Genomic DNA, 26198 nt, shown 5'->3' with positions numbered 1-26198 from the left:
TACTTTCCTTTAGGTACGATGAGAAACTGTGAGTCAAGTCATTGGCCTTGAGGAAACAGGAATCTGGAAACACGAGAAGCAGGCTCTGAAGAAAATCTCACAAACGTGCAGACCAGCCAGTTTCAACACAAACGACGCGCTCCTCGAGGGCACAGAACACTAGCAACGCTCATGCGCTTTAAAGTGTTTCAGGTAACAGCAGCACCAAGGAGGAGTAAACCCCTAGCGCTCCACAGGCCGCTGTAACTTCTTCGGCTGGAAGTTTCTGTGGGCGCGGGTCCACAGGACACGCTGCTCCGCGGAGCGGCCGGGGCCACACAGCACAGCCTAGCTCTTGTCTTCGCCCTCTCCCCGCTCCCTCCGCCCCTCCCGTTCTCGGCCCAGCTCCCTTTTGTAAAAGATATCATCTCCCTACTTTCTCCCTTTTATTTTGCTGTTCTTTTCTTCTCTTGTCTTAGTTTTACTGGCACATGTCGCAGTGCACAAGGTCACAGTCCTCGCGGGGGTGGCGCACGGCGCGGCTCCGTCTTCCTCACCCCTTCCCCCGCCACCTCTCTCCTCTCGTCTCTTGGTCCCCTTCCCACTTGTAAAGGGTCTATCTCCCTACTCCTTCTTAGCTCCCTTTTCTTTTGCTCTTTATTGTTTTGGTTTCTAAGAGACACCAGGCAGTATTTAAGCTCGTGTGCCTGATTTGTTTCACTTAGTATTATGTCTCACAGTGCACCCATTTTCCTACAAAGGACTCCAGGCTGTCCTTCTTTAAGGCAGAGTAGTGTTCCACTGCGTATAAGCACCACACTTTCTCTACCATTCATCTGCGAATGGACATACAGGCCGCTTCCATGATCTAGCTATGATGAACTGTGCTGCTGTAAGCACGGGTGATGTACGTATCACTGTAATATGACGTCTTTAGCTCTTTAGAGAAGATACCTAGAAGGGGAATAGCTTGGTTGAATGCCCGTAATTTCTTCTGGTAGTGAAAGAGAAGCTTTTTGTAGCACTCAACAGACTGACGACACGCTTTCATTTTTCAAACCCATGGAACAGGCAATATTACAGCGGCGCAGTGAAGGGGCCAACACGCCTGTCAGAGAAGCTCAGACCCAGCACTCATCGGAGAAGCACAAGTTAATCACCTGTGAGACAAAGCACCCAACCGGGGCGGCTGACGTCAGGAAGACTGGACAGTATCAAGCGCTGTGAATGCAGGCTGATAGGCATGCTTGTCAGCCTTAGCTGGAAATGTGAACTGGCATCCTTATTCTGGAAAGTAGTAATATTAAAATTATACGCCTAGGGATGCCAGCACAAATGACGGAAAGACATTCCATTTCTGGGTACCTAGTGGAAAGAAATCCTTGTGTGGTCCGTGGAGGAACACATACAAGGATACTCATGCTGGGGGCATTTGTGACACTGACGTGGAGACAACCTAAGAGCACACGTGGGAAAACGGACAAGGGACATGCAGTAGCGAACACGGGAGCACGACGCGGCATTCAGGAGCAATGGGTTGGATGGACACAAAGTCACACAGGCACATCTGAGAAACGGAGCGGGGTCAGCACAAGGTCATTCACGTAACACTGAAAATGCACATACAGAAACATGGCATTTTATAAAAATATATGCATACTTAAAAATGTATAGCAATATATTAGAATGAATGTCTAAAAGGAAAGGAACATTTATTTGGGAAGAATGGGAATAATGTATCAGAATATAATACTTTACAACCTCACATTAAAGACAATACATTAAAATAAAATAGGGGGGCTGGGGATTTAGCTCAGCGGCAAAGCGCCTGCCTGGCAAGCGCAAGGTCATGAGTTCGGTTCCTGGTACCAGAAAAAAACCAAAAAAAAAAAAAAAATAAATAAAATAAAATAAAATAGGGCCCTTGTCAACCAAAGACAATGTATCAGTTAAGTAACTGTGCCTGATCTCTGTAACTGTACCTCTGTACCTGAGATGTCTAAAAAATCAACATCATGGTTATCAACCTCTTTCTCAGAGCATCAGGGAATAAACCATTACGAAATTACATTTATGTTGTGACCTAGCACACGTAAGTCACCACATGTCAGCAATGTAGAAGTTTTTGTATCTTATGCTGTTGTGGGGCTTTTGATGGTCCTTAAAACTATAATTCCCTACGCTCGGACATAATCAGACTCACCTGGGTAGTTTTTCTTTACAAAAGATGCAGCTCCCTAGGACAGGCTCTCCTTGGCATAGGGAGTCAGAATCCCTTGAGGGGGGCCTGGGCTGCTTTCACAGAAACTGCAGCTAGCCTGCAAGCATTTAGAATCACTGATCCAAGCCCCTCTGCGCTGTCAGGAGACGGCAGAGGTTCATTAGCTCCCAGTACGGCTGGCCTAAAAACCCTAACTAAAGGCCCGTGTGTGTGAGATTAACAACGTATAGCACACCGTATTCATTGAGAAGACACGCTCCTGCCTTACAGACCCTAACCACCTCAGATTAAAACCAAGTCTGACCCTTGACCAACGGAAGAGAAGTTATACGTGGGTCCACCTCACGCTTGGGCCCCCTCTCAGCAGCTCAGCCTTCCTATCCTTCCTCGGTCATCAGCACAGTAACTGGGGCTCCTCCAACACTTCCAGCGATTCTTCAGTTTACTGTGTCTCACGGTGACCCAATGTTGCTACTGAACACGAAAGCCTGATTTCTGACATACTTTTCTTCCTCTCTAAACAAATCCATGACCACACATCCTTGTGTGTAAAACAATAGCAACTCACTCTGGAACTTAGAGAACTGCTTTAAAGTTTCTTCTGACCTGTAGCTCTCAACGATTCTGGAGAAAAACAATGTTTATGATGTTCCAGAGATTGCACAATAGCGGTGGTCCCCTTCACTCAAAGCCCTGCTTAAATTCAAAGTGTGCCCTCACCGAGAGTGGGGATGGAGAGCCGCCCCCTCCGGTAAAAGCTGCCGCAGCTCGGGGAGGACTGCCCCAGCCAGACGTCGGGGAGTGGCTTGGTTGTGGCACGTGGCTCCTGCGGCACAGCCACCCAGGCCTGGAGGAGTTGGGTGCTGAGCACAGTGGTTTGCGCCTGCGCTGGAGCCCTCTGAGCTGGAGCCTAAAGCCCCGGTCCTGCTGCTGTGCCAGAGCACGCCTCAGTTCCCTGAAGGCAACTTTCTTGGAAAAGAAACAAAGGGTCACTCATGTCTCTAAACCCAGTGTGCAATTTTAATAAAAGGATATCACAAAAAATTTTAAAAACTCAGGGAACAGACTGCTTTCTAGCTTCTCAAGCTTCTCTAAGGCATAAAGTTGTAATGGAAAAAGGAAATCAAGCAACCTTTGACTATTTCCAAAAATAGAATCAGCTATTCCTAGTGTTTATAAATAGCTCATCTCAGTACTCTATTTAGGGTTTGCTATTATGATCACATTTATTTTCTTCCATCCCTGCCCAAAAGACTTATAGAATATAATATCATCATTTTATTTATTCACTTATCTATCTATGTATGTATCTGTTTATTTATTTGTGGAGACAAAGTCTTGCAACGCAGTCCAGGCTGGACTTGGACTCGCTATGTACCCCAGGCTGGCCTCCTCCTGCTTTAGCTTCCTGAGTGCTGGGATTACAGGCGTGCGCCACCATGCCTGGCTATATCGTAATTTTAACATTAATTAAAAATAGTTATTTTAATTTTGCAATGGCTTTTAATTATAAATATTCTAAGGCAGTAGATATAAAACTATAATAGACTTAAAGAATGACCTAGATTACATGTAAACCTTCCTGTATGTGCAGCATTTTGTTACTATATTTAGATAGCTCACTTAAAAAAGTCTGAGCTTAACCTGAATACTACCCTAAAAACAATGCCATGATAGGAAATCCCTGCTAAGATGCTAATCATGGCAAAGTTATAGTCAACCAAAGTTTCATATCCATACTTTAAAGGTGTGCTTTATCTTTATTTTAACTTCTACCCTTCTTAGGAACTCTTACTCCTTGAAGAGTCTGCTAAGCATACATATGCAACATTTGCTCTTTTAAATACAAAAAGAAAATACAATAATAACTCACTATGAAATTCAACAAATACCATTTGTCATTTTAATTAGGAAATCACCCAATTGCTAAGATCATTGTGGTGAGGAAAGGAGTACTAGCATGTGGAAAACACATGAATTACTGGTTAAAGTATCTGACCATACATACGGTAAGGAAGAAATGAGCTGTTTTGCTTTTCCTTCTTAGAAAAATTCAAGCGTGGCGGTACCTGGTAGATTTAGTTCTTCTAATTCAATCACTGAGCGATTGCTGCTGTAATAGTCCTTCATCAGCTTCTGTAGATCTTCAGGCGTCCCTGGTTTTGGCTCTGATTTTGCGAGGACATCAGTAATTTTCTTCTAAGATGTGAGAAGGAAAAAAACAATAGAAAGATAGGTTTCAGAATGACATCTGGCTTAGGTTCATTCTTCCGGCATTTAAACTGCTTGTAGCTTTTAGTGATAGCTCAGTATAAATGTGAAGTCTAACAAACACACTTGAGAAAACCTACTGAACACTTCTGGGACATAACTGTCTTGAAAAAATGAATGGACGATCTAAAAGATTTCTTATAACTCCTGGTGTATGACTTCTAGAAGAATTGACTTTTGCAGGAGACTCCATAATAGTATTTTTTAGTAAAAACCAATAAACCTTGTTGCTATGGCAACTACTCTTTTAGCCCCCCCCCCCCCCCCCCCGTGGGTGGTACTGGGGATGACCTCAGGGTTGCTCTAGTACTAAGCTACTCAGCTTACATCCCCATCCCTCCTTGAGAAAAGGCTTCGCTAACTTGTCTGTGCTGGCCTCCAATTTATCACCTTCAAGCAGCTAGGGTTAGAAGTGTGGGCTACCGCACCCGGCTCTCTTTAGTCTTACATGATCTACATTTTTGGAAGATTTTGAGAATTTCTTGCCTACCTGAATTCTGAGGTGGTGAGTCTAGTTTGCATTTACAGCATTAGCATTAAGCCTGCAGAAGTAATATGAACACAGGAGCTTTATATCCCTGTGGACTTTACACCCGATTTTCAAGTCTTAGGAGGCTCACAATCTCAAAGTGGCCATACAGAAAGTAGAACAGATATTAGAGGAAACACTTCCAAATACCTGTTTTGATTTGATCTCGCTTACATAATGCTTTTATTTAGTGCCTCCAGTATACTGTGAACATACAATCATTGACTTCATTTTTGTTGTAAACGTCCCTTCTCACTTCCTCCTAATGTTTCACCGAAGATCCAGAGGGCCGTTCCTCCAGCCCCCGCTCTTCCCTCTTTCCATGGTACCCTTATTTCTGTACCGCTGCCCAGAATGGTCGAGGTCCTATCGAAGTTATTAACTTTTAAAACTATGTCACCAGTGGGCACGTTTCAGCATGACCTCAGCCAAAGCTAACTTATCTAGCTAGACTTCTGACCTTGAGTCACCAGAATTTAGCATGCCTGAGGCCATTAGTGTATGAATTATCAGAGAGAAGTTCAAGTCACTTCTCTAAGGACTTTCCAGTTCTCCGCCAATGTGGCATCTCCTGTCTTCCTTTTTGACCATTTGTGAGCAAAGAAAAAATAGGCACACACTTGGTTTTCTAAGAGCTTGCTGTTAAGTAACTGGTTTGAGTTCATCCTCTTTCCTCTAATCTTAGTCATATTTCCTCTGCTGACTGCAGCAGGAGAATTTTCTTGGCAGATGGAGAACTGCACTGCTGTTCTCACAAGTGTGGTGGAAGGTAAAAGCTAACCTTACTCTCCAAGGTTATGCCATAAAGAAGTTTGTATAGGAGCAAGAGTCTGCTCTATACCGAAAGGCAAATATTAAAATAGAAGGGGAGTTTTGCGGGAAATTATGATTCCACAGTAGAGCCAGAAATGCCTTATGTCACTTTCTTGTGCTTATTATTTTTTTATTAATATTTTAAGATACAAGGTCACAAAATTAGAAATGTGCAGGAAAAGAAGGTTGGTAAGTTCTTTTCTTGGACACATCCAGAGGGGTCACAGGGAGAACAACTCTGAACTTAGGTCTGACATCTAACCACAAGGAAAGCACAGGATGGGTAACAAAGATGTTTGGTGCAGCACGAGACTCTAACAGGAGTTGCAAGAATTTATTTTTAGTCCCAACAGGAACTCTTATTACGAGTGACTTTAGGAGAGTCACTGAATCTGGCTGAATCTTAGAATTTCTGTATCTACAAAGTGGGGCCACATCATTGTAGGAAATGATTACCATTACCTTTCTCCTCTTCCTGGTCTTGGTGGCATCTTCTTTTGCTTCCTTTGGTTGTATCAGGAAACATTCTTTCGGCTGTAAAGAACCCAAATGAGACAGTATTCTTCATCTTGTGAGGAGGCATCAGTGAATGCCATGCATGCGTTCCTCATAATACCTTGGTAATAATCTCTGGCCTGGGATGCTGGAACCCCCGTGGTGCTCGATACCGGGGCCGAGCTGTGAGAACTCGAGAAAGTCAGAAAGTGCAGGTGACTTAAGACTGGAGAGTCCTTGAACGAAGGTCAGACTGTGTGAGTGAGTGTACATGCACTCGATGTGTGTGGAGCATGAAAGGGAAGGCAGCAGCCAGTCTGTAAAGCACAGGCAGAAACAAGCGTGATTAAAACTAGGATGTGGCGGAGCCTCTGCCTGGAGCGACCGGGGTTTTCCATAAACCGGCTGTGTGCGCCTGCATTTCCAAGTCACTGGCTTATTATTTTGCATTATCCATTCCTATCCTCTTTTCAGTATTTTTATGCTTTTATAAAATTAGCTACACCACATATGTTTTTAAAATAGTGACTACAAAATGAATGTCTCTGCTAATCGTCTGGTAACAGTCTCTATCATAGCGCCCAGAGTAATTTATTTTCCTTCTTGTTACCTTGACTCTGGAATACCCTATAAGTTTGGTACTATTTTTATCCTGAGTTTTGTTTTTTAAGGTAGAAAAACAGGAAATTTGGACTAAGACCTTGATTTACGAAGTAGAATGCCTCAGATTCCATATTTATTAATCATAAGCAGGAAAAAGCGCAGACTATGTTTCCTGTGCTGGGCATTTTATGCAACATTTTCAAATAAGTTGCCAAGTAAGATATAAAATGCAAGTACAGAGTTACTCAGTTTTCCCTTGATTACGTTTCCATTCCAATGAGAGAGGTGTGTGTAAGCTGGATGACCTACTAACTAAAGCAATCCTCTCTTCACCGGCTCTGTTTAAAATGATCACAGATGAATCCATGAAAGATTGCAGACAACCCATGGATTAGGAACGCCTATGGTCTCAGGTCACACAGAGATATAATGCTACATAATTTCTTGAAGACACTGGTCCAAGCAGTTTCTAGACTGTGCTTTAGTCAGAGGAGAAGTACATTCAAAAGTTTTCAAATTAAAACAAGGAAATGTTAAATTTTATTTTATTTTTTATTTTTTTGAAGCAGGGTCTCACTATGTGGTTCAGCCTGGCCTTGGACTCACAGGTATCCTCCTGCCTCAGCCTCCCAAGTGCTGGGATTAAAGGCGTGCACTACCATGCCAGACTTAAATTTTAACCTCTCAGTTACAACAAAAAACCCTGCAAAGAGCATTTGTATCATTGCTATAGAAAAGAAAGATATCATCCATTGCTTTTCTTACTTAGATGTCTTATGAATGTTGATACATGTCAGTTTGAGGTTAGTACATGCCAGTAAGAAACTAGGCCAAGGCCACTAATACGTCACAGAATCTTCTAAATGGTCGTAAGAGTCCAGGTACAGACCAGGCCAGCAATCAGCTCATGCTCCTAAGCAAAAGCCACGACATGATTAGGGTATATGTATCAGTATAAGGCTTTTTGGGAAGCAGGGTTAGAAAACTGTTCCACTTTCTTATTTAGTGGATGGAGGTATTCTCTAGGAGTATGTTAAATGTGCTAGTTGCATTTATGCTAGGTTTACAAAGCTGATTAATTCAAACAACTTAAATCTAAAAATGAGCTCAGTTATAAGAATATACAAAGATTACTTAATTCTGGAAGAAAAAATATAAGTACAATTCTTAATTATGCATAGTAAGAAAGAAACATGCTTGACTAAGTGCTTTAGTGAAGATACTGCATCAGATTTAAATGCTATGTTTAAATTCCTAGGTCATCCTAAAGGAAACGCTATATAATATTTATTTTCTGAGAGCAGTCACTTTAGTTAGTGAGGGTAGGATTTTAGGGAAGCCTCATTTATAGGGTCAATTTCCATAGAGGTGAGATGGCTTTTTGGAGAAAACCAAATCCACATTGTTGAAAATTCTTAAATTCAGCCACCTGCCTTATGTGTGCTAGTGTGTGCTGTCAAAGAAAAGGGAAAAAGGTGTGTCAGATTCAGGCCAGCTCACTAACCATTTCTGCAAATCAACCTCAACAGGATACAACTTTGACAGTGACAAGTAATGTCATTTCTTTATAGTAATCTTAAATGCATAATCTGAAGAAATATATGCCTCCCAAAACATATAAAAATTAACTTTTTAGTGAAGCAATAGGGGCATGTTCTTACATCCTTTAAGAATGATTCTCTTGATTAAACATGAAAAGTCAACCTCAAAATGTCACTAAACTATTAATAAAGGACATACATCTCTAAGGGCAGAGAGAGAGAGAAAGAGAGAGACAGAGAGACAGAGAGAGAGAGAGACAGAGAGACAGAGAGAGAGACAGACAGAGAGACAGAGAGAGAGACAGACAGAGAGACAGAGAGAGAGACAGACAGAGAGAGAGGGAGAGAGAGAGAGAGAGAGGGTGAGAGCGAGCACCCTGGGGTTTCTGAAGAGGTAGAAGCTAACAGTAAGTTTGTTTGATGTCAGTCTCTGAACATTGGAGGCACAAACTATTGCCGAGAATGAAGGTTGAAAGGAAGGGGTCGGTGGAAAGTCTATGTTTATGTCTCCACCTTGTGCCGCACCCTTTAGATCTCCTGCCCTGACAACCAAGCAATCACTGCATTAGTTACTGCTTCCGTTTGGGCAGCATACTTGGAGGTTGTTTTCAGAGGTTAAGCAGACCAAGAAGTCCGGCACAGGGAAAGCAGCACAGAGGCTGAGGCTCCCCTCCGTTTTCTGCCTCTACTCCATGCTTACATATTGCAGGGCAGGAGACTACTGACGTCACATCTGGACATATGGACTGACCTAAGACAAATGCTACAAGAAAAGGACATTTGGAGTCCCCTAGTAAAAATCCACCTTGCTGTCCTATCACTCTACCACGAGTTACAGGAATAAACAAGCTCTACCCATTTACATTTAAGAATTTATCTTAAATACCTATAGACAGCGAAAGCTGATCACATAGCTATGAAAATCTCCAATGAAATGAACAAAACACAAAAAGTAAAAGTAACTCAGAGGAAAGAATCTGAAAGGAATTACAACTGATGCTCCTAGAAAGATCATACTTTGCAGCTGTGAAAGAAGAACAAGGTGCTACAAAAAGGAATAATCAGAAAACACTTAAAACTTTACTTCACTTGTGAGTGTCGCCTCTAGTCACATCCATTTACCTACAAAAGCCTTGAATTTGTCTTTCTTTATAGCTGAGTAATACTCCACTGTATAAAAATACATCTTTTTTATCCATTCCACAGCTGATGCACATTTGGGTTGTTTCCAAGATTTAGCTATGACAAATTGTACTGCTATAAACACTGGCACATATATCGCTGTGGTATGATGTTTCAGTTCTTCTGGGAAAATACCCAGCAGGGGAATAGCTGGGTGGAATGGGACCTCTAATCCTAGTTCTTTGAGGAATCTCCACCCTGGTTGCACCAGTCTGCACTCCCACCAGCAATAGAGAAGGGCTCCTTTTTCCCAACAGCCCCTCCAGCATTTATTACTGGTTGACTTCTTAATGATAACTGTTCTTTCTGGGGTGAGCTGGACTCTCAATTTCATTTTAATTTGCATTTCTCAAACGACCAATGATGTGAAACACTTTTTCATGGATTTATTTGCCATTTGTATTTCTTCATCTGAGAAGTGTGTATTCATCTCAGATGCCCATTTTTGGATTGGGTTTTTGGATTTTGGGGGCCTGATTTTTAAAAATTCTTTATATGTTCTAGATAGAAGTCCTTTGTCTGAGGGACAGTTGGCTACACTTTTTTTCCCAATTTGTGGGTTTTCTTTCTGCTCTGTTGGTGATTTCTTTAGATGTGCAAAAACTTTTCATCAGACTTGCTTGTGTGTAAACATCATATTGTCTCCCTAGTATAAGAACCTGAAAGAGTAAATAAAATCTGAAAGGAAAGGAGAAAAAGAAGGGAGAAATTATAGAGGGAAAAATTATATCTATATCTATATCTATCTATCTATATACACACACACATATAAGAGCTAAGATAATTGTACTACTAATTTCTATTGGTTTACTGAAAGGAACAGTTAATGCTTATTTTTTTTTATTTTGACCAATTTTACATGCTTATCTCTTGTAATCTGAACTACTTTTAAGACAATATGCAATATAACCAGTGTTGAATTCCTATCACCTTGTTTTTTGAAATTGTGTATTGTTTCTAATTTTTTTATTCTCTTTAAAAGAAAAAATAAAAAATAAACTAAAAGTGCTTATTAATAAAAAAGGAAAACACTTAAACATTAAATAAGAAAGTTCAAATAAAAACATGTAAGAGGAAGGCTTGCAGAGGTCAGCTCCCAAAAAGAGATGAAAAATGGGAATATAAAAATGGTGAGAAAATTAGAGAATCATAACAGGATATTTAATATTCCAACAAAAGGCATTACTGAAGAAAGAGGTCATATAAAACAGTATGGATGGAGTGATTGCTACAGCTCAGATCTAAAATATTCCCCCACAGCCCATGAGATCATGGAACAGACCATGGGAAGGGACCACGAGGGCACTACTCGCTGCACGGACACACTCATGACAGGGCTGCCCATGCATGGCTGCTCCACCAGGCAGCCTGTACACCAGTGATGCATGCATGACTAGCCTACGCCACCTGATGGGACAGTCATGTATGTAGCAGTGGTGGCACAAGCTGGTGGCCATGTGTTTATCCTCTGATGAATCAGTAGCTGAATATGTTGTCAGGAAGTAGGTGGGTCACTGGAGATGGGACCTTGAAAGGTGGTATGGGTTGTGTCTTGATGTCCCCCAAAGCTTCACGTGGTCATAGGTGGGGCTTTCCAGAGGCGGCTGGATCTAGAGTGTGTGACACTGGAACTGATTCATGGTGCAATGCTAGGAGGAAGGGTGCTGGGATTAGGGGTGTGAGTGCTACCCACTCAAGGGCAGGTAGCCTGGATAAGATACAAGGGACAGAAAGAGGCTTGTTGCCTTCGCTGGTTGCTACTTCATTGCTGGCCACCTTCTGCCTGCCCTGGTTTTCCATGGACTCTTTCTTCCTTGTGATTCCCCTCTGTCACGCCACCCTGCCTTGTAGCCAGCCAGCTGTGGACTGGAACCTCTACAAACTGTGAGCCAAACAGACCCCTCCTCACTTAACTTTGTCAGCAAGAATAAAGTAGCTGAGACAAACGGTGTATCTCCCTCGCTGGCCTTTTCCTTCTCTCTCTGTGCTTCCTGGCCACTGTAACGTGAGCATCGTTCTTCCACCACAGCCTGCCTTGGTGTCAGACAACCACAGACTGAGTCCTCCAAGAACCCTGAGCAAAATCAGCCTCTTTTCCTTGACGTTATGGACATAGAGTGTTTTGTCCCATTGAAAGGAAGTGACAAGACAGATTTGGGTGCCTACAGTGAGGTTGTTCCCGTGACTATGCCTGTTTAGAAGCCTTTGGAACTGACCTGCAGAAGAGGTGTGGAAAGGCTTGGAGCTGGTGGCAAGAGAAGCATTAAAATGCTGTAGGCCAAGCTTGATGGGAGATTCTGGCTGGAGCTCAGAATGTGAGAATGCTGACAGAGAGGCACACGTAAAGGCCAGCACCAAGAGTCTCAGCGGGGAACAAGGACATCACTGGTAGACTCAAGGCTTTGTGTGTTATGCTCCAGCAGAACGTTCGTCTACACTATTGCCTATGTCCTGAGGCTGCCAGAGATTAACTAAGTGGCAGACTAGTTAACCTGGTAGAGGAAATACCAAGGCAGCCTCAGTCTGTGGCACTGGTACGTTTAGCTACTTTTTGGCCAGGTGTGTAGTGAGAATCAGGAGCAAAACGTCCACTTAAAAGGTTTGGAGTCTTGCCAGAAAGGACCTACAAAGTTGGGGCAAAGGCAAGCATGACTGCTAAAAAGATAGCATTGAAAAGAAGCCAAGCACCTTACATTGGGACAATAGGAAAGGTGCTTTGAGGACATCTCAGAAATCGCAAAGAACCCACTCATGACAGGCTCAAAGGTAAAAAAAAGTGAAAGACTTTGCTTTGAGAAGACAGCTCCAGTGAGCCCCATTCATTTACATTCAACTAAGAAAGATTTTCCTGAAGCTGAGCCACTCGGACAGTCAGAACTCTGCAGCCACTGATACAAAGGAGGCTGGCTACTTCTTGAACTGCCAGGGAACCTCAGTGTCATTCACACGGTGCTGGCTTTACAGCCACGCAGAATGCAAGAGTTGTGGGGCTCAGGAAGGCTTCCACCCGGATTTCAGAAGTCCTGGGAGGCGAGGCAGTGTGTGAAGCTGTGGGATGAAGCCAAAAGTCTACTGAAGACCCAGGAAGTTGAAGATGCCAGGAATATGGGTCACTTGTAGAGCAAATCTGCGGGCAGTAAGTAGAGCCACAAGAGAGAAAATGCGAGGGCTGCAATTGGCAAAGGCGAGGGAGCAGGGGCACCCAAAACCTGTGGAGTTCACACGTCACCACAGCTTGCCCTAGGTGCAGGACATGGAACTCCGGGATCCAGGGTTTGCCCGGCTGAGTCTCAGTCTTGCTTTGGTCTAATTCCTTTCTATCTTTCTGCTCCTCCCTTTTGGAATGGGAACGTTTACCTGTGTTATTTTATGTTGTAAGTATTTAATTTCTTTTCTGATTTTTACAGGGTCTAGGTGTTTGCCTTGAGTCTCAGAGGACTTTGAACCCAGACTGTTTGGCAGGGATGCAACTGTTAAGCTTTGGTAACTATTAGCGATAGATTAAATACACTTTGCATGAAGAGTGGGACGTAAGTCTTTTGGGGCCAGAGTGGAACGTCATGGTTTAGACCTGCGATGTCCCCCGAAAGGCTCAGTGTTCAAGGAGGCTTCTGGAAGTGATCAGGTGATGGGCCTGCAACACTCCCAGAACAGCTTAGCTGAACGTGCGATTAGGAGGTGCAAGCTGGTTTGAGGTGGTCACGGGGCGTGTGACCTGGAGGAGTATGCCTCCCTCTCCACCTCCTTCTTTCTCTCTCCTTGTTCCCTGGTCACCATCATGTGAGCAGCCTTCCTCTGCCAGAGGCTGGCACCAGTTCCTTCTGTCTTGAGACCAGCCAACTATAGACCAATTCCTCTAAAAACTGAGAGCTAAAATAAACTTCTCCTTTAAATTGTGGATGTTGGGTATTTTGTCCCAGTGACAAAAATGACTAAGACAGTGATCAAAGAAATTATCCTAGAAAAAGCTTTCCAAAACTGAAGGAAACTTTCTGAAACTGCAGACCCTGTTGAAAGCCCATTAGCTACACAGTACAATGAATAAGAAAAATATTATGCATCAAGGAGCATCAATGTGAAATTTAAGAAAATCATGGACAAAGATTATAAAAACTTCCAGAAAGAAAACTAACACACATACACACACACACACAAAAGGAGGAAAAATAATGGTGTCAAGACCCCCCTAAATCAATAAGGGATGCTAGAGCTTGATGGAATAATGCCTTCCAAATTATGATGACAGCTTATTGGTAAACTAGACTTTTATACCCAGCCAAACTATTAGTCAAACATGAGAATAGGATAGAAACAATTTCTAATGCATAAAGTTGGAAAACATCTACTTCACACCCACAAATAACAAAGGCTTTATTCCAAAAGTGGGGGAGCTTAAACCAAGACAAAGAAAGATAAAGGACTCAGCAAAACGGGGGACCCACCCTACATGAGTAATGAAATTGGCAATTAAGAGGTCTCCATTGCTCAGTGGGCCTACAGAATGACCATTTCAGAACTGAGCAAAAGTGTGAAGGTTTTCAGGAAATACAACATAACTGATCTATTCAGCATGTGGAGAACATTACTCATGGGCATGTGGAAGAGATGTTGGAACACATGGAATCAGTTAACAACTGGAGCACAGCAAGCCAGGCAAATAAAGAAAAGGGCAATTATTAAATTCATGAAAATAAAGAGCTACATAAGAAAGGATGATTATAGCTTGTCTTTTTCTCAGCATTTCAATAATATTTCCATAATCAGAATACTGTAACTATGAAAACTGCTTCAGCCAAGATGTGGGACTGTGTGGGACTGTGTTGGCCTGGGAGGCAGCAGCTGGAGGGCAGAAGAGGTGGGCGAGAGCGGTGTCCTCACATCCCGCATCAGGAAGTCAGGACATCATTTCAGAGAGCGATAAACTGTCAGGTAGCACAAATGCCAAAAGCCAGAAAGCTGAGGTTTTCTCCACGCAGAGGAGGATGTCAGTGGGAAAGAGAACTTTCCTTTTTCTTAAAAACCGTTAATCATGTTTGACTTTTTAAAAAAAGAGATATATGGTTATTACATTAGTAGATAAGATATTTAAATTGCCACTTTATAATAAAACAAATAGTTCATTATACAAATGAAAACATTTTAGAACTAGCTTTTTGTTCCTTTAGGATTTGGGCAAAAGTTATTTCACACATTTCCACCGAAATGTCAACATCTTAGTCTTGGACTTCCAGCCTCCTGAGCTGTGAGAAGCAGATTTCTGTTGTTTCAGTCGCCATGTCTGTGGAATTCTGTTCTGATAACCCTGGCAGACCAGTTCGCTCAGCAGTAAAAAAGAAGGAAATAAACACAATGTGTCGATACGGATACATCTAAAAACACTGTGGTGAATGAAACATGCCTTGAATAATGAAAGCATCCGCTTCCATTTACATGGCAGTGTAGAATACCTGAAACACCATGGCACACGAAAGGATTCTGAGGTGATGGCATTGTTATTTATCCTGACAGGGATGTGTTTCAAAGAGTTGCATCCATTTGTCAAAATTCATCAAATGGTACACTTGACATTTGCATTTTTTGTGATGTATTAACTCTTCCTCAAAAGAAAATGAAAGAAGTTTAAAACAAATCCGGTGTAGCTCACCTGTAGTCCCGGTTGTTTGGAGGCTGTTTTAGTTACTTCTCTCTCATTGCTGGGACAAAATACCCAACACCCAAAGTTACAAGGGGAAAGGTTTATTAGCTCCCAGTCTGCAGAGGTTTCAGTCCAAAATTCGCTGGCTCTGAAGAAAGGTGGCACATGGCAGAGGGCAGCAGTTCACGGCAGCAGAAGACAGCAGAAGCGACAACAGCAAAAGGGGGAAGCAGGCCTCTTTCTGCCCCGTTACCTTATCCACACTGCTGGGGTTGGGGCGGCGCAAATCCGACCAGTGGGCTGACCGAGCAGTCACCCAGCAATCACCCACCCTTAACCCCACACTGAACCACAAGCCAATCACCAACTCAGGAATCAGCCACCTCCACAACAGCTCCATCTAAACGTGCATGAGGCTCTGCGGGGACATCCGGACACAAACCAACAGGAGGCTGAGGCAGAGGATCATGAGTTGAGCCAAACCTGGGCAACGCAGTGAGACTTCTACCACAAAAGGACAGGACAGGACAGGACAGGAGAGGAAACAAGGCAAAATACAAGACAAATGAAAACAAAACACCCCAAAACAGAACAAAATTCTAAAGCACTTTAAAACAAAGACTGAACTTTAGTTAATACTATATATGTTGAAGTACGGGGGCAGCAGAATAATTTTCATTTACTTTTTTTATTACTTCACGTTTGCAGCACATAGTCATCGCATTCATCAGGGGTAGTTGGCACACATATATAAAACATCTTAATCCTTTTTATTTCCCCTTCTCCTATAATTCAAAAAGTGCGGGGGGGGGGGCATGGCATTGTGATTGAGCAGTAGTAGTGTGCCTGAAAAGACTTCAAAAAATTTTGGTCTTTGAAGTTGAGGGGAAGTATTTGAAGGAAGTGAGGAAAATCTCATTGACAACTGGAAGAAAAGCAATCTTTGCTATGCATTGGTAGAAAATTTAGCAATGCTGTTTTCTGCAATTATATGGAAAGCAGAAAATGTGTTTACCTGTTACAGTGAGGTTAAGGGTGTGACTTTATAGTCAGCATTTGTTAAAACCTCAGAAAGCAAAGGTGGTGCCTCAGGGTGCAGTAGCTCTCTTTTGCTTGTGAGGGATGTATTCCAAAACCCCCAGTGGATACTGGAAGCATGGATAGTGCCAAACCCTCTATATATTATATTTTTCCCTATACATACCTATGATAAGGTTTAAATTATAAATCAGACACAATAAGACATTAATAATAACTAATAATAAAATAGAGCAATTATAATAATATACTATAGTAAAAGTTTTGTGAATGTATTCTGAAAATATCTTATTGTACTGTATTCATCCTTAAGGTATCATGGCCAGGTGTGGTGGCCCACACCTGCAATCTCAGTACTCGGGAGGCTGAAGTAAGAGGATCACTGAGCATTCCAGGCCAGCCTGGGCTACAAAGCAAATTCAAGGCCAGCCTGAACTGCACAGTGAAACTTGTCTCAAACACACACACACACACACACACACACACACACACACACACACACACGACCAAAACAAATGATTTCATTATGCTACTTAGAATGACACAGTTTAAAACTTATGACTTATTTATTTCTGCGATTTTCTGTACAGTAGTTTTAAACCATAGAAAATAAAACCATAAATGGAAAGGGGGGCTACTGTATTACTCAGTCACGCAAGAGCTCTTTGAAGAAATTGAGGGTATGCCTCACATATTTCTCTCAAGCAGTATGCCTCTGGAAAGCTTAAGGGGGTTTGCCTAATACTTGTCTCAGCAGGGGCTCAAAATAGAATGTTTGTAGATTTGATTTCTGCCTAATGGAATAACCCCCAAAGAATCACAGGTAGCCCACACAGTTTGTAAAGGAGTTATGTAAGCAGGAACAGCTCTAGTTTGCATGGAGAGTTCGGAGAACCAAATTAGAGAGCCCTTTGGAACCTCAGAATATCAAGATACAGGTTGAGGCTGGGGATGTGGCGCAGCGGCACAAGCGCCTTCCTGGCAAGCGCAAAGTGCTGAGTTTGAGTCCCGGTACAAAAAAAAAAAAAAAAAAAGGGTACATGTCAAAAGACCTGCTCAGTTGCAAAGATCTGCTACTTTTCATTAATGAAAAGACGGATGACTCAGAGGGAAGAACAAAGTGCTCAAAGGACAGAGCTAAGAGCACAGAGAATTATTCCTGGGCTTGAGACTTCATCAACAAATCCCTAACATTTTCCCTGTGGGTCCAAGGACTCCTGCAGCTCCCTATCTCTCCTCTTTTTGAGTAACAGTGCTCATCGTGGTTATCCTGCTCCTGTCCCACCACTGTGTGCTGGGTACGTGGGAGACATAAGGTCTCCAGTTTTATAAAATTGAGAAGAAATGTCCTACGGGACTTTGGCTTAGGGAACCAAATCCTAGAAACCTCAACTGTACTTAGATCTGATTTTGCTGATGAGACTCGGAAGCTGAACTCCTGCTGCAATGGGGTAAGACTTCTGCGGGCCTTGGGTGGGTGAACATATTCCGCATGTCGGACAGCTGTACTGCTTGGAGAGGCTGGAGCTGGAAACTGGTCATGTGTGTGAGGGCAGGCCAGAGCCAGAGTGCCAGGCAGTCACGATACCTCAGTCTTGAGAGAAGCATCCTGCCTGGACAATTACAGGCGTTAGTTGCTAGGCAACATTACCGCTCCTGATACTAACTTTTTAAGCGTATAAAATAAACACGCCTACTGCTGTTGTTCAGGTTCTCTAACCTCTGAGGTAAGAGGCCGCCTCCACCTGACCCAGCTCTTGTCTCTTGTCTGTTTTTTCCTCGTACCTGCCATCGTTCCTCCCCAGGGTACACCGAGAGACCGACAAGGTCCCAACACTATGTATCATTGGATGCCGGAGGCAAGCCCGTGGCAGCCAGAACCCACAATAATTCCCAACTCTTATCTCTGTCTCTGTATCCATTGGCCCTTGAATGAGGACTGGATTTACCGATCTGTTCGTAATGAAATGGCAGGAGAGATGGGGTGTCAACTCTTACACAGACTGTGGCTTCTGTCTTGAGGGTTTTTGGTTGCTCCCTCTTGGATCAGTCGGCTGAGGGAAGCCAGCAGCAGGGTTGTGAGCCAACACCGTGGCAGGGTCACAAAGAAGGACTGAGGCCTGCCGACTACCACACATATGAGCTCTGGGACTTTCCCCCGCTGTCCCCTGCCCCAGCCTGGAATCTGACTGGCTGTGATGCCTAAGACCTCACGCTAGATGCACTGACCTAACCCAGGCCTGTGGGACCGAAGATGCAGGGAGATGATGTTTCTGTGTGCTTTACACTGTTAGATTTGGGGCAGTCTGTTAAGCAACAGCAGACTGACAGGAAGGAGGCCAGAAGAGAGACACTGCTACGGATGAGAGCAGTTAATCAGGAGAGTAGGAAGGACGTAGCTCTGCTCTCCCTACCAAGCACCAAAGTGATCTTGGAAACAAAAAGTTAAAGAAATATGAAATGAGTAGTGTTCAAATAAAGATACAATAAATACAACAGAGAAAGGTGAGCAAGGGAGAGGAAGGAGAGGACTTGTGCTGGAGATTTCTTTATGATCCGGGGAAGTAAACGAAAGTCTAGCTGAAAGAAAAAGGAGTCCAGTGTGGTCTCTGAGGGGAGCGGATAGGTCATGGAACCGCTGAAACGCTCCTGACATCATCCAGGCTTCCGCGCGAGTCGCCAGCTCCCCTGCAAGGGTTTACATGCTGGGAACCACAGCTAGAGTCACTGGGGCTGGCTCTGCAGTGACTGCTGCTGAGGGAGCGGGTGATGCAATCTCCGGGAGCGGGCACTCACCATTTACTTTGGAAGGACTGTGGGAGTGGGGTGGGGTAGGACTGCTGGCAAACTGCGCACTCGCGTTATTAAGCAGGCCACGGGTGCTTACTTAGATGTGAAATGGTTCCTAGAGGTGCTACAGTCGTAGAGGTTAAGAAAACTTTTGGAAAGTTATAAATCGTTCGCTTGAAACACTGGACAGACTGGCGGTGTAGACTCAGTAACACAGACGTGAGGCTCAGTTAGGGCGAAGGAGGGACACCATCTACCTCAACAGACGCTCCCAGCTGCGGTGTTAAAGCTTACAGTGCCAGGCAGTTCCTGCACACAGATAATGAAAAACTTCAAAGAAAAGCAACTACGCAAATTTGAAAAAAATTCAAAATTTAAATATAGCATAAAACAATTTTTTTCTCATGATGCTGGATACATACAATTACTTTTAGAAAACATATGTCCGTCCAGTATGTACCCAGCACTGTGCTATGTCCTGTAGCGGACACAGAGGAAACTCTGGCCCTGAGGCACCCATGAGCTAGTTAGAGACTGGGGCTCTACACACACAGACTCGGGGAAGGACACAATGGGCCAGGCAAGGGAGTCACGCTTGCGATGACGGGATGAGCTTCAGAGGGAGGAAAACACTAGGAGAAAAAGCACGGGGAGCCTGCGGAGGAGCTGGAAGGAGAGTCCGGGCACCGCCCACAGGGGGATCTCGGGTTTGCGCTGAGTATCAAGGGGGGTCTGGGGTGGGAGGTCCTGTATGGGGCCGCAGGAAGGACTCGAGGTCAGGAGGCTCCACCAGCCCTCTGCAGGCAGCTGTGTCAGGGAGCTGACTGCTCATCAGCTGGGACAGGAGGGCTGCAAATGGGTGAGGGATAAGAAAGCTGGGATACTGGTACAGTCATCCTTCACCGTAATCATTTCTTCATTTCACAAATGAGTGCCACTTTGGGGAAGTTCCTGCGCTAGGTGCTGTGAAGAGGTGCAAGGAAACTGCCTCTGAGGTGCTCTGACCAGGTGGTGGATTTAGATGGACAACACTCAGCCAGGTGTGGTAGCACACGCCTGTCATCCCAGCACTTGGGAGGCTGAGGCAGGAGGATCGTTGAGAGTTTGAAGCCAGCCTGGGCTACAAAGTGAGTTCAAGGCTGGCCTGAACTGCATAGAGAGAGCTGGTCTCAAAAAGACCAAACAAACAAAAAATGATGGACAACAATCATGGGAAGCACAGGGACACAAACAGATTTTTATGCACATTTAGAGATAGAGGAGAGTTACCTGGTCCGGGAAGGGAGGTGAACTGCAGGAAGGGCTAGGGCATTTTGACTGCCTATGACGTCACAGGAATTTGGTAGTGACAGAACTTAGAGCAAGAGGAAGGCGATGAAATAGGCAGTAAATCCTTAAGCTTTTGGGGTTCTGGCCAAGACTCTCACTAGTTTTTGGGACTCTGGTTTTTGTAAATGGGGTATCATTAACCTCACAGGGCTGCCGTGAAGATTACGTGAGTTAAAGGGTGCCTTATACAGAGCCTATGACAACCGCTCAGTAAAAGGCCTCTATCATAATTGAAATCTGGGTAGCCAAACATAGGGCAATACTCACAGAACTGGGAATATATTCAAGGTTTTCCTCTCCCATTTTTTCCTCTTCAAGTTATCTTCCATTTATCTAACTTAACAGTTATGGGAAAAGAAAAGCCTGGGAAGAAAGGAGCTAAAACATGCAAACACTTAGCAATGATGACCCTTTCATCAATAAAAAGAAGGAACGATGCAGGCACGAGTGGGTTTATTAATTCAAATTTATTCTTTAACCAATGGTTCCAGAAAAAGTAAAGAAGCAAGAAAAGCAAGAGAGAAAGTAAGCAAAACGAATTTTAAGACAAGCAAGGAAAAAGAGAGCAACTGGGTATGAAAAAGGCTCTTTGGGAATAAGTTCAGCCAGGGCACTTATTAGAGGGAAAGTCAACGAACGCATGGCGTGGTGTGGTTAGCGGAATAAGTTAAGGTAAGATTAGGTTCCACCTTGAAATGAACTGAAAATCCGAGGAAGCTAACCTTTAGGTCATTAATGAGAACGAAAAGACCAAGTATGCTGCATTATAGTGATGAACATTTCCGTGTGCCAGCATCTCTCTGCCAACCACAGTTTGAAGTGCATCACAGGCAGTGACTCATCTGATCCCCATGGAACTCTGTGAGAGTTACAATTATCACCATCATTTTACTGGTAAGGAGACAGCGGCTCAGAGAATTTAACTTGCCCAAGGTCAAATAGGTGGTAAAGAACTAGTATGCCAAGTTGCTTCTCACCGTTATTCTAAGCTGGTCACAAGCTTTGGGAAGAGACACCTCTTGTGGAATGAATCTCGCACATCCACAGTAAATATAAGACCACAAATCTTTACTGCAAGGATGGTGACCAATTTTGATTGATAGGAGACGGTTCTTTAAAGATCAATATGAAGGACGCATAATGGTAAAAAGCTACAAGTGGATGTGAGTGACATTTCAGAGGTCAGTAAAAAGCAAAAAAAAGTTAGGCCCAGGAAATAAAGCTTATTCCAAATGGCCATTTGGACTAAGGCATGACAGCAAATCCCCTGTTAAGAAGGCATACAACAACCATACACTAGGTAGAAACACGGCCCTGAAAACTAGCTGGAAACTATCAGACACAGCATAGTGTGGTAGCATAATCATAGATTTTTGTGTAGGAAGATTTTCCATATCTGTATGGTATCAGTCTCTCTAAGGAACTGTACCCAAAATAATAAGCTTGGATCTTCACGAAAATGTGACATAAGAATCTAAATATAATTCTTATGAATTATATTTATAGTGTAAAGAAAACAAATAAAAAAAAAAATGAGAAAGATAAGGCAGAGACGGCAAAAGCTTCCCAAAAATCATAGCACCAACTGATATTAGGATATAGGAAATGCTGTGGACTGACAGAAGCTTATTCCAAAATCCAGAAAGTGCACATCCCCAGTAACTGTCACCTGTTCGGGCTTTCTTGGTGATGCAGGAACTGCACCTGTCTCCTGCTGTATCATTTTGGTTTCTCCTCCTCTTTCACCATCTGATGATTCTACGAAACAAAATAATTGAGAATTTAAAAAAGTGTCTTTCTCTTCCATACCTTGGTACAACTTGTATGACCTTTCTAGAAGGTTCTGTGCCTTAATTTTGAACTTTGTCCTTGAAGAGGTTGAATTTAAGGAAATGATCTAAAACGGAGGCAGAAAGCATTATCCTGATACCAAAACCAGAGAAAGATCCAACCCCAAAAGAGAAGTACAGGCTACTCTCCCTAGTGAACACGCAGGCAAAAGTCCTCAGTAAGACACTGCCAAACAGAATACAGCAAATCATCACAAAGTTACACACCTTGACCAACTAGGATTCATCCCAAGGGTACAAGGACGGTTCAGCATACACAAATCAGTAAGTGTAATACACCATATTAACAAAGCCAAGGACAAAAACTACATCATCATCTCAACAGATGCAGAAGAAGTGTTTAACCAAGTCCAACACTCATTTATGATAAAAACTCCACAGAAAATTGGAATAGATGATAAAAGCCATCTATGACAAAACCAACAGTTAACATCATACTAAACAGACAAAAACAAAGCTTTCACTCTAAAATCAGGAACAAGACAAAGATGTCTACTATTACCAGTTCTCTTCAACATAGTTCTGGAAACATTACCAGAGCAATCAGACAAGGGAGAGAATAAAAGGAATAAAGATAGGGAAGGAAGAAGTGAAATTATCATTATTTGTAGATGACATGATACTCTACTTAGAAAACCCCAAAAACTCAACCAAAAGCCTTCTAGATTTAATAAGCAAATCTAGTAGTATAGCCAGATACAAAGTTAACACTCAAAAAGCAATACCACTCTTATACATAAATAAAAAATTCACTGAGAGAGAAATTAGGGAAACAACACATTTCACAGTAGCATCCAAAACAATGAAATACTTAGGAATTAGTCTAATAAAGGAAGTAAAAGATATATATAGTGAAAATTACAGTACTCTGAAAAAAGGGGTTGCAGAGGATATTAGAAAATGGAAAGATATCCTTTGCTCATGGATAGCAAGAACCAACACTGTGAAAATGGCCATATTCCCAAAATTGTTATACAGATTTAATGCAATCCTGATCAAAATTCCAATAGCGTATCTCAAACATTTCGAGAAAATAGTCTTAAAATTAATTTGGAACCAAAAGAGACCTAAAATTGCAAGGGTAAGGCAGGAAGCATCATACTCCCTGACTTGAAATTATCCTATAAAGCTACTGTGATAAAAACAGCATGGTACTGGCAAAACAAAACAAAAAAACCCAGGATAGAAGATGCAGAAGTAACGCTAGGCATACTCAGCCACCTTATCTTTGACAAAGAAGTCAAATACCTTCACTGGAAGAAAGACAGGCTCTTTAATAAATGGTGCTGGAAAAACTTGCCCAAGATTAAAACTAGACCCATATCTTTCACCATACACTAAACTAAAATCAAAATGGATTGAAGATATAAATATTAAAGTAGAAACACTAAATCTACTGGAAGAGAGAATAGACAGAACTCTTGAAGACACTGGTGTAGGCAAAGACTTTATGAATAAAACCCTGATTGCACAGGAAATACCCTAAAGAATCAACAAATGGGATCTCCTCCTATTAAAAAGCTTTTGCATAGCAAAAGAAACCACCAGCTGAGTGAAGAGACAACACACAGAGTGGGAAGAAAACTTTGCCAGGTGATCCTCAGACAAAGGACTAATATTTATAATATATAAAGATCTCAGAAAAATCAGGCCCCCAAATTTAAAGACCTAATCCAAAAGTGGGCATCTAAAATAAACAAGAAACTTCTCAGATGAAGAAGTAGAAATGGCAAATAAGTATATGAAAAAATGTTCAACATCACTGGTCATTTGAGAGATGCAAACTAAAGCAATACTGACATTCCATCTCACTCCAGAAAGAATGGCTATTACAAGAAATCAACCAATAGTAAATGCTGGAGGGCTGTGGAGGAGAGGGAATCCTTGTCTGGTGCAACCACTGTGGAAATCAGTGTGGAGATTCCTCAGAAAATTAGTACTAGAGGTTCCATTTGACCCAGCAATTCCCCTTCTTGGCATCTTCCCAAAAGAATTAAAAGCATCATATCACAGCGATATACACACACCCATGTTTATAGCAGCACCCAATGAGAGGATAAAGAAGATGTGTTTGTTTTTTATACAATGGATTACTATTCACCCATAAAGAAGGATAAACGAGACATTTATAGTTAAATGGGTGCACCTTGAGACCATATTCTTAAGTGAAATAAATCAGACACACATGTAAATACCCCACGGCTTCTCTGGCAGGATAAACTGGAAGTGAAAGCAAGGACCAAAATACGTAACAGATATTGCGAAATAGGAAGAAATTGTTCAAATGGGAAGAGGAAGTCGGGGGGCAGAGTGAAGGAAGGAAGATGAAAGAAAAACAAATGAAGAAAGAAGGAAAAATGGAAACAAGCCTTTGTAAATAAGGAGAGAAAGAAGGGTTGAAGGGAAGGCAGGGGAATGGAAAAAAGAATCAAGATGTACCATGTCCAGGTACAAATTCCCTATGATGAATGTGATCATTGTGTATTCCTATAATGTACCAATAAATTTAAGCAATTAGAAAAAATGGAGGTGTAGATCTGAGCCGTAGGACAGCAGTCTTACTCATAAATGGGAAAACTGAAGATTATCCAGTGGTCTAATATTAGGGAATGTCTAATTCTGAATACTCATGCAACAGGACTCTGTCGCTTTAAAAAATGTTTACTGAGAGCTTACAATGACAAAGGTGAACTCCTTAAAAAAACTGTATTACTGCACGTTAATACTACATAATGTGTGGTTTGTTTGGGGGAGTTGGAACATGCATTTCATGTAATGCTATGGTTTGTGTCTGCACATCCCCCCAGATCCTCATGCAGTCATGGGGCGGCTTCTAGGATTTGTGATTGATCCGTGATCCAAGGCTGGGGTTACGGGTGTGAGTGCTGCACCTGCCCTGGGGTGGGTAGTTTGCATACAATGTAAGAGAGGGAAAGAGGCTGCTTCCCGCCACTCCTCCCTTTTGCGCTTGTTGTTTTTGCTGTGTTCTGCCGCCATGAACACGTACCCTCTGCCATGTGCCACCCTGCCTTGGAACCGGTCACGTATGGAGTGAAACCTCCACAGACTGTGAGCTACCTAAAGCTGTCCTTCCTTAATTTTCAGCGTCAGGTATTTTGTCTCAGCAACGAGAGAAAAGTAACCAAGACATATACCTTAATTAATTCAAATCCCATTGTTTTTATGTCTCTTTCCTCTTCTCTCCTGAGGATCCTGGTGATGGCTTCTACTTAGCTGTCCTCCCACAGCCTCCTGTGGTCCTAAGTCGGCTTCTCAGAGGTGGCTGGATTCAGGGTGGGTGAATGGGGACGGAGGGTGTGGATGATGGAAGCCCCACTCCGGGTGTGGGTGACACCAATCCCTGGCTCGCAGCCTGGATGGAACAGAAGGGGCCAGAAAGGAGGCTGCTGCTGCTGCTGCTGCCTGCTGCCCACTGGGCCACCCCGCCGCAGAGCCAGCCGACTACTGACTGAAACCTCTACAAGCTGGGAGCTGGCGTAAACCCTTCTTCCTTTACCCCGCGGGTGCCAGGCATCTTTCCTCAGCAAGGAGGAGTAACTCAGACCATCCCCTGCCCCATCTCCAGAAGTCCACCTCTTTGCAGTCACCTGTCATCAAGGCTATCGCGAATGAGCACGACCACACGTCTAACTCCGGGCTCCACGTCTTTGTTTAATGTTTACCACGTAACTGCTGATTTTCTATACACCAAATCCTCCTTTCACTTACGAGTACTACTGTTCCGACAGCTGAAGTGATTTCCCCAGGCACAGCCTTGCTACCCAAGGTTTCCTGGAGTCCAAAGTCTTCCCCAGCAAGGGAAGCCTGCACCCAGCCAGCCCTCGGGGTGCGGGCTCCAGGGAAGATGTTAGGATTGTGACATAGGATTACAGGCCATCATCAATTCTAATTTTGGGTCTTC

General features: G+C 43.0%; 1 protein-coding gene across 2 annotated transcripts in view; it reads right to left on the bottom strand.

Moving 5' to 3' along the window:
• Positions 1-25585, bottom strand: part of Cmss1 (cms1 ribosomal small subunit homolog (yeast)) — a 66024-nt gene extending 40439 nt beyond the window's left edge. Inside the window, exons 1-5 of one of the 2 annotated variants that reach the window (XM_013515092.1) lie at positions 25432-25585; positions 22096-22184; positions 6276-6347; positions 4270-4399; positions 4-63 (exon numbers count right to left, since the gene is read on the bottom strand). In XM_013515092.1, coding sequence (XP_013370546.1) covers positions 4-63; positions 4270-4399; positions 6276-6347; positions 22096-22149 — 316 coding nt within the window. In that variant the 5' untranslated portion in view covers positions 22150-22184; positions 25432-25585. Of the gene's footprint in view, positions 1-3; positions 64-4269; positions 4400-6275; positions 6348-22095; positions 22185-25431 lie in introns of those variants that run through there. The other variant, XM_013515091.1, reaches the window with a different exon arrangement.
• Positions 25586-26198: the final 613 nt, after the last annotated feature.

The sequence above is a fragment of the Chinchilla lanigera genome, unplaced genomic scaffold, assembly GCF_000276665.1.
Source record: "Chinchilla lanigera isolate Chin_1 unplaced genomic scaffold, ChiLan1.0 scaffold00026, whole genome shotgun sequence".
NCBI classification, from domain to species: Eukaryota; Metazoa; Chordata; class Mammalia; order Rodentia; family Chinchillidae; genus Chinchilla; species Chinchilla lanigera.
Note: the sequence above shows the minus strand (reverse complement) of the source record. Positions and strands in the feature narration are given on the sequence as shown.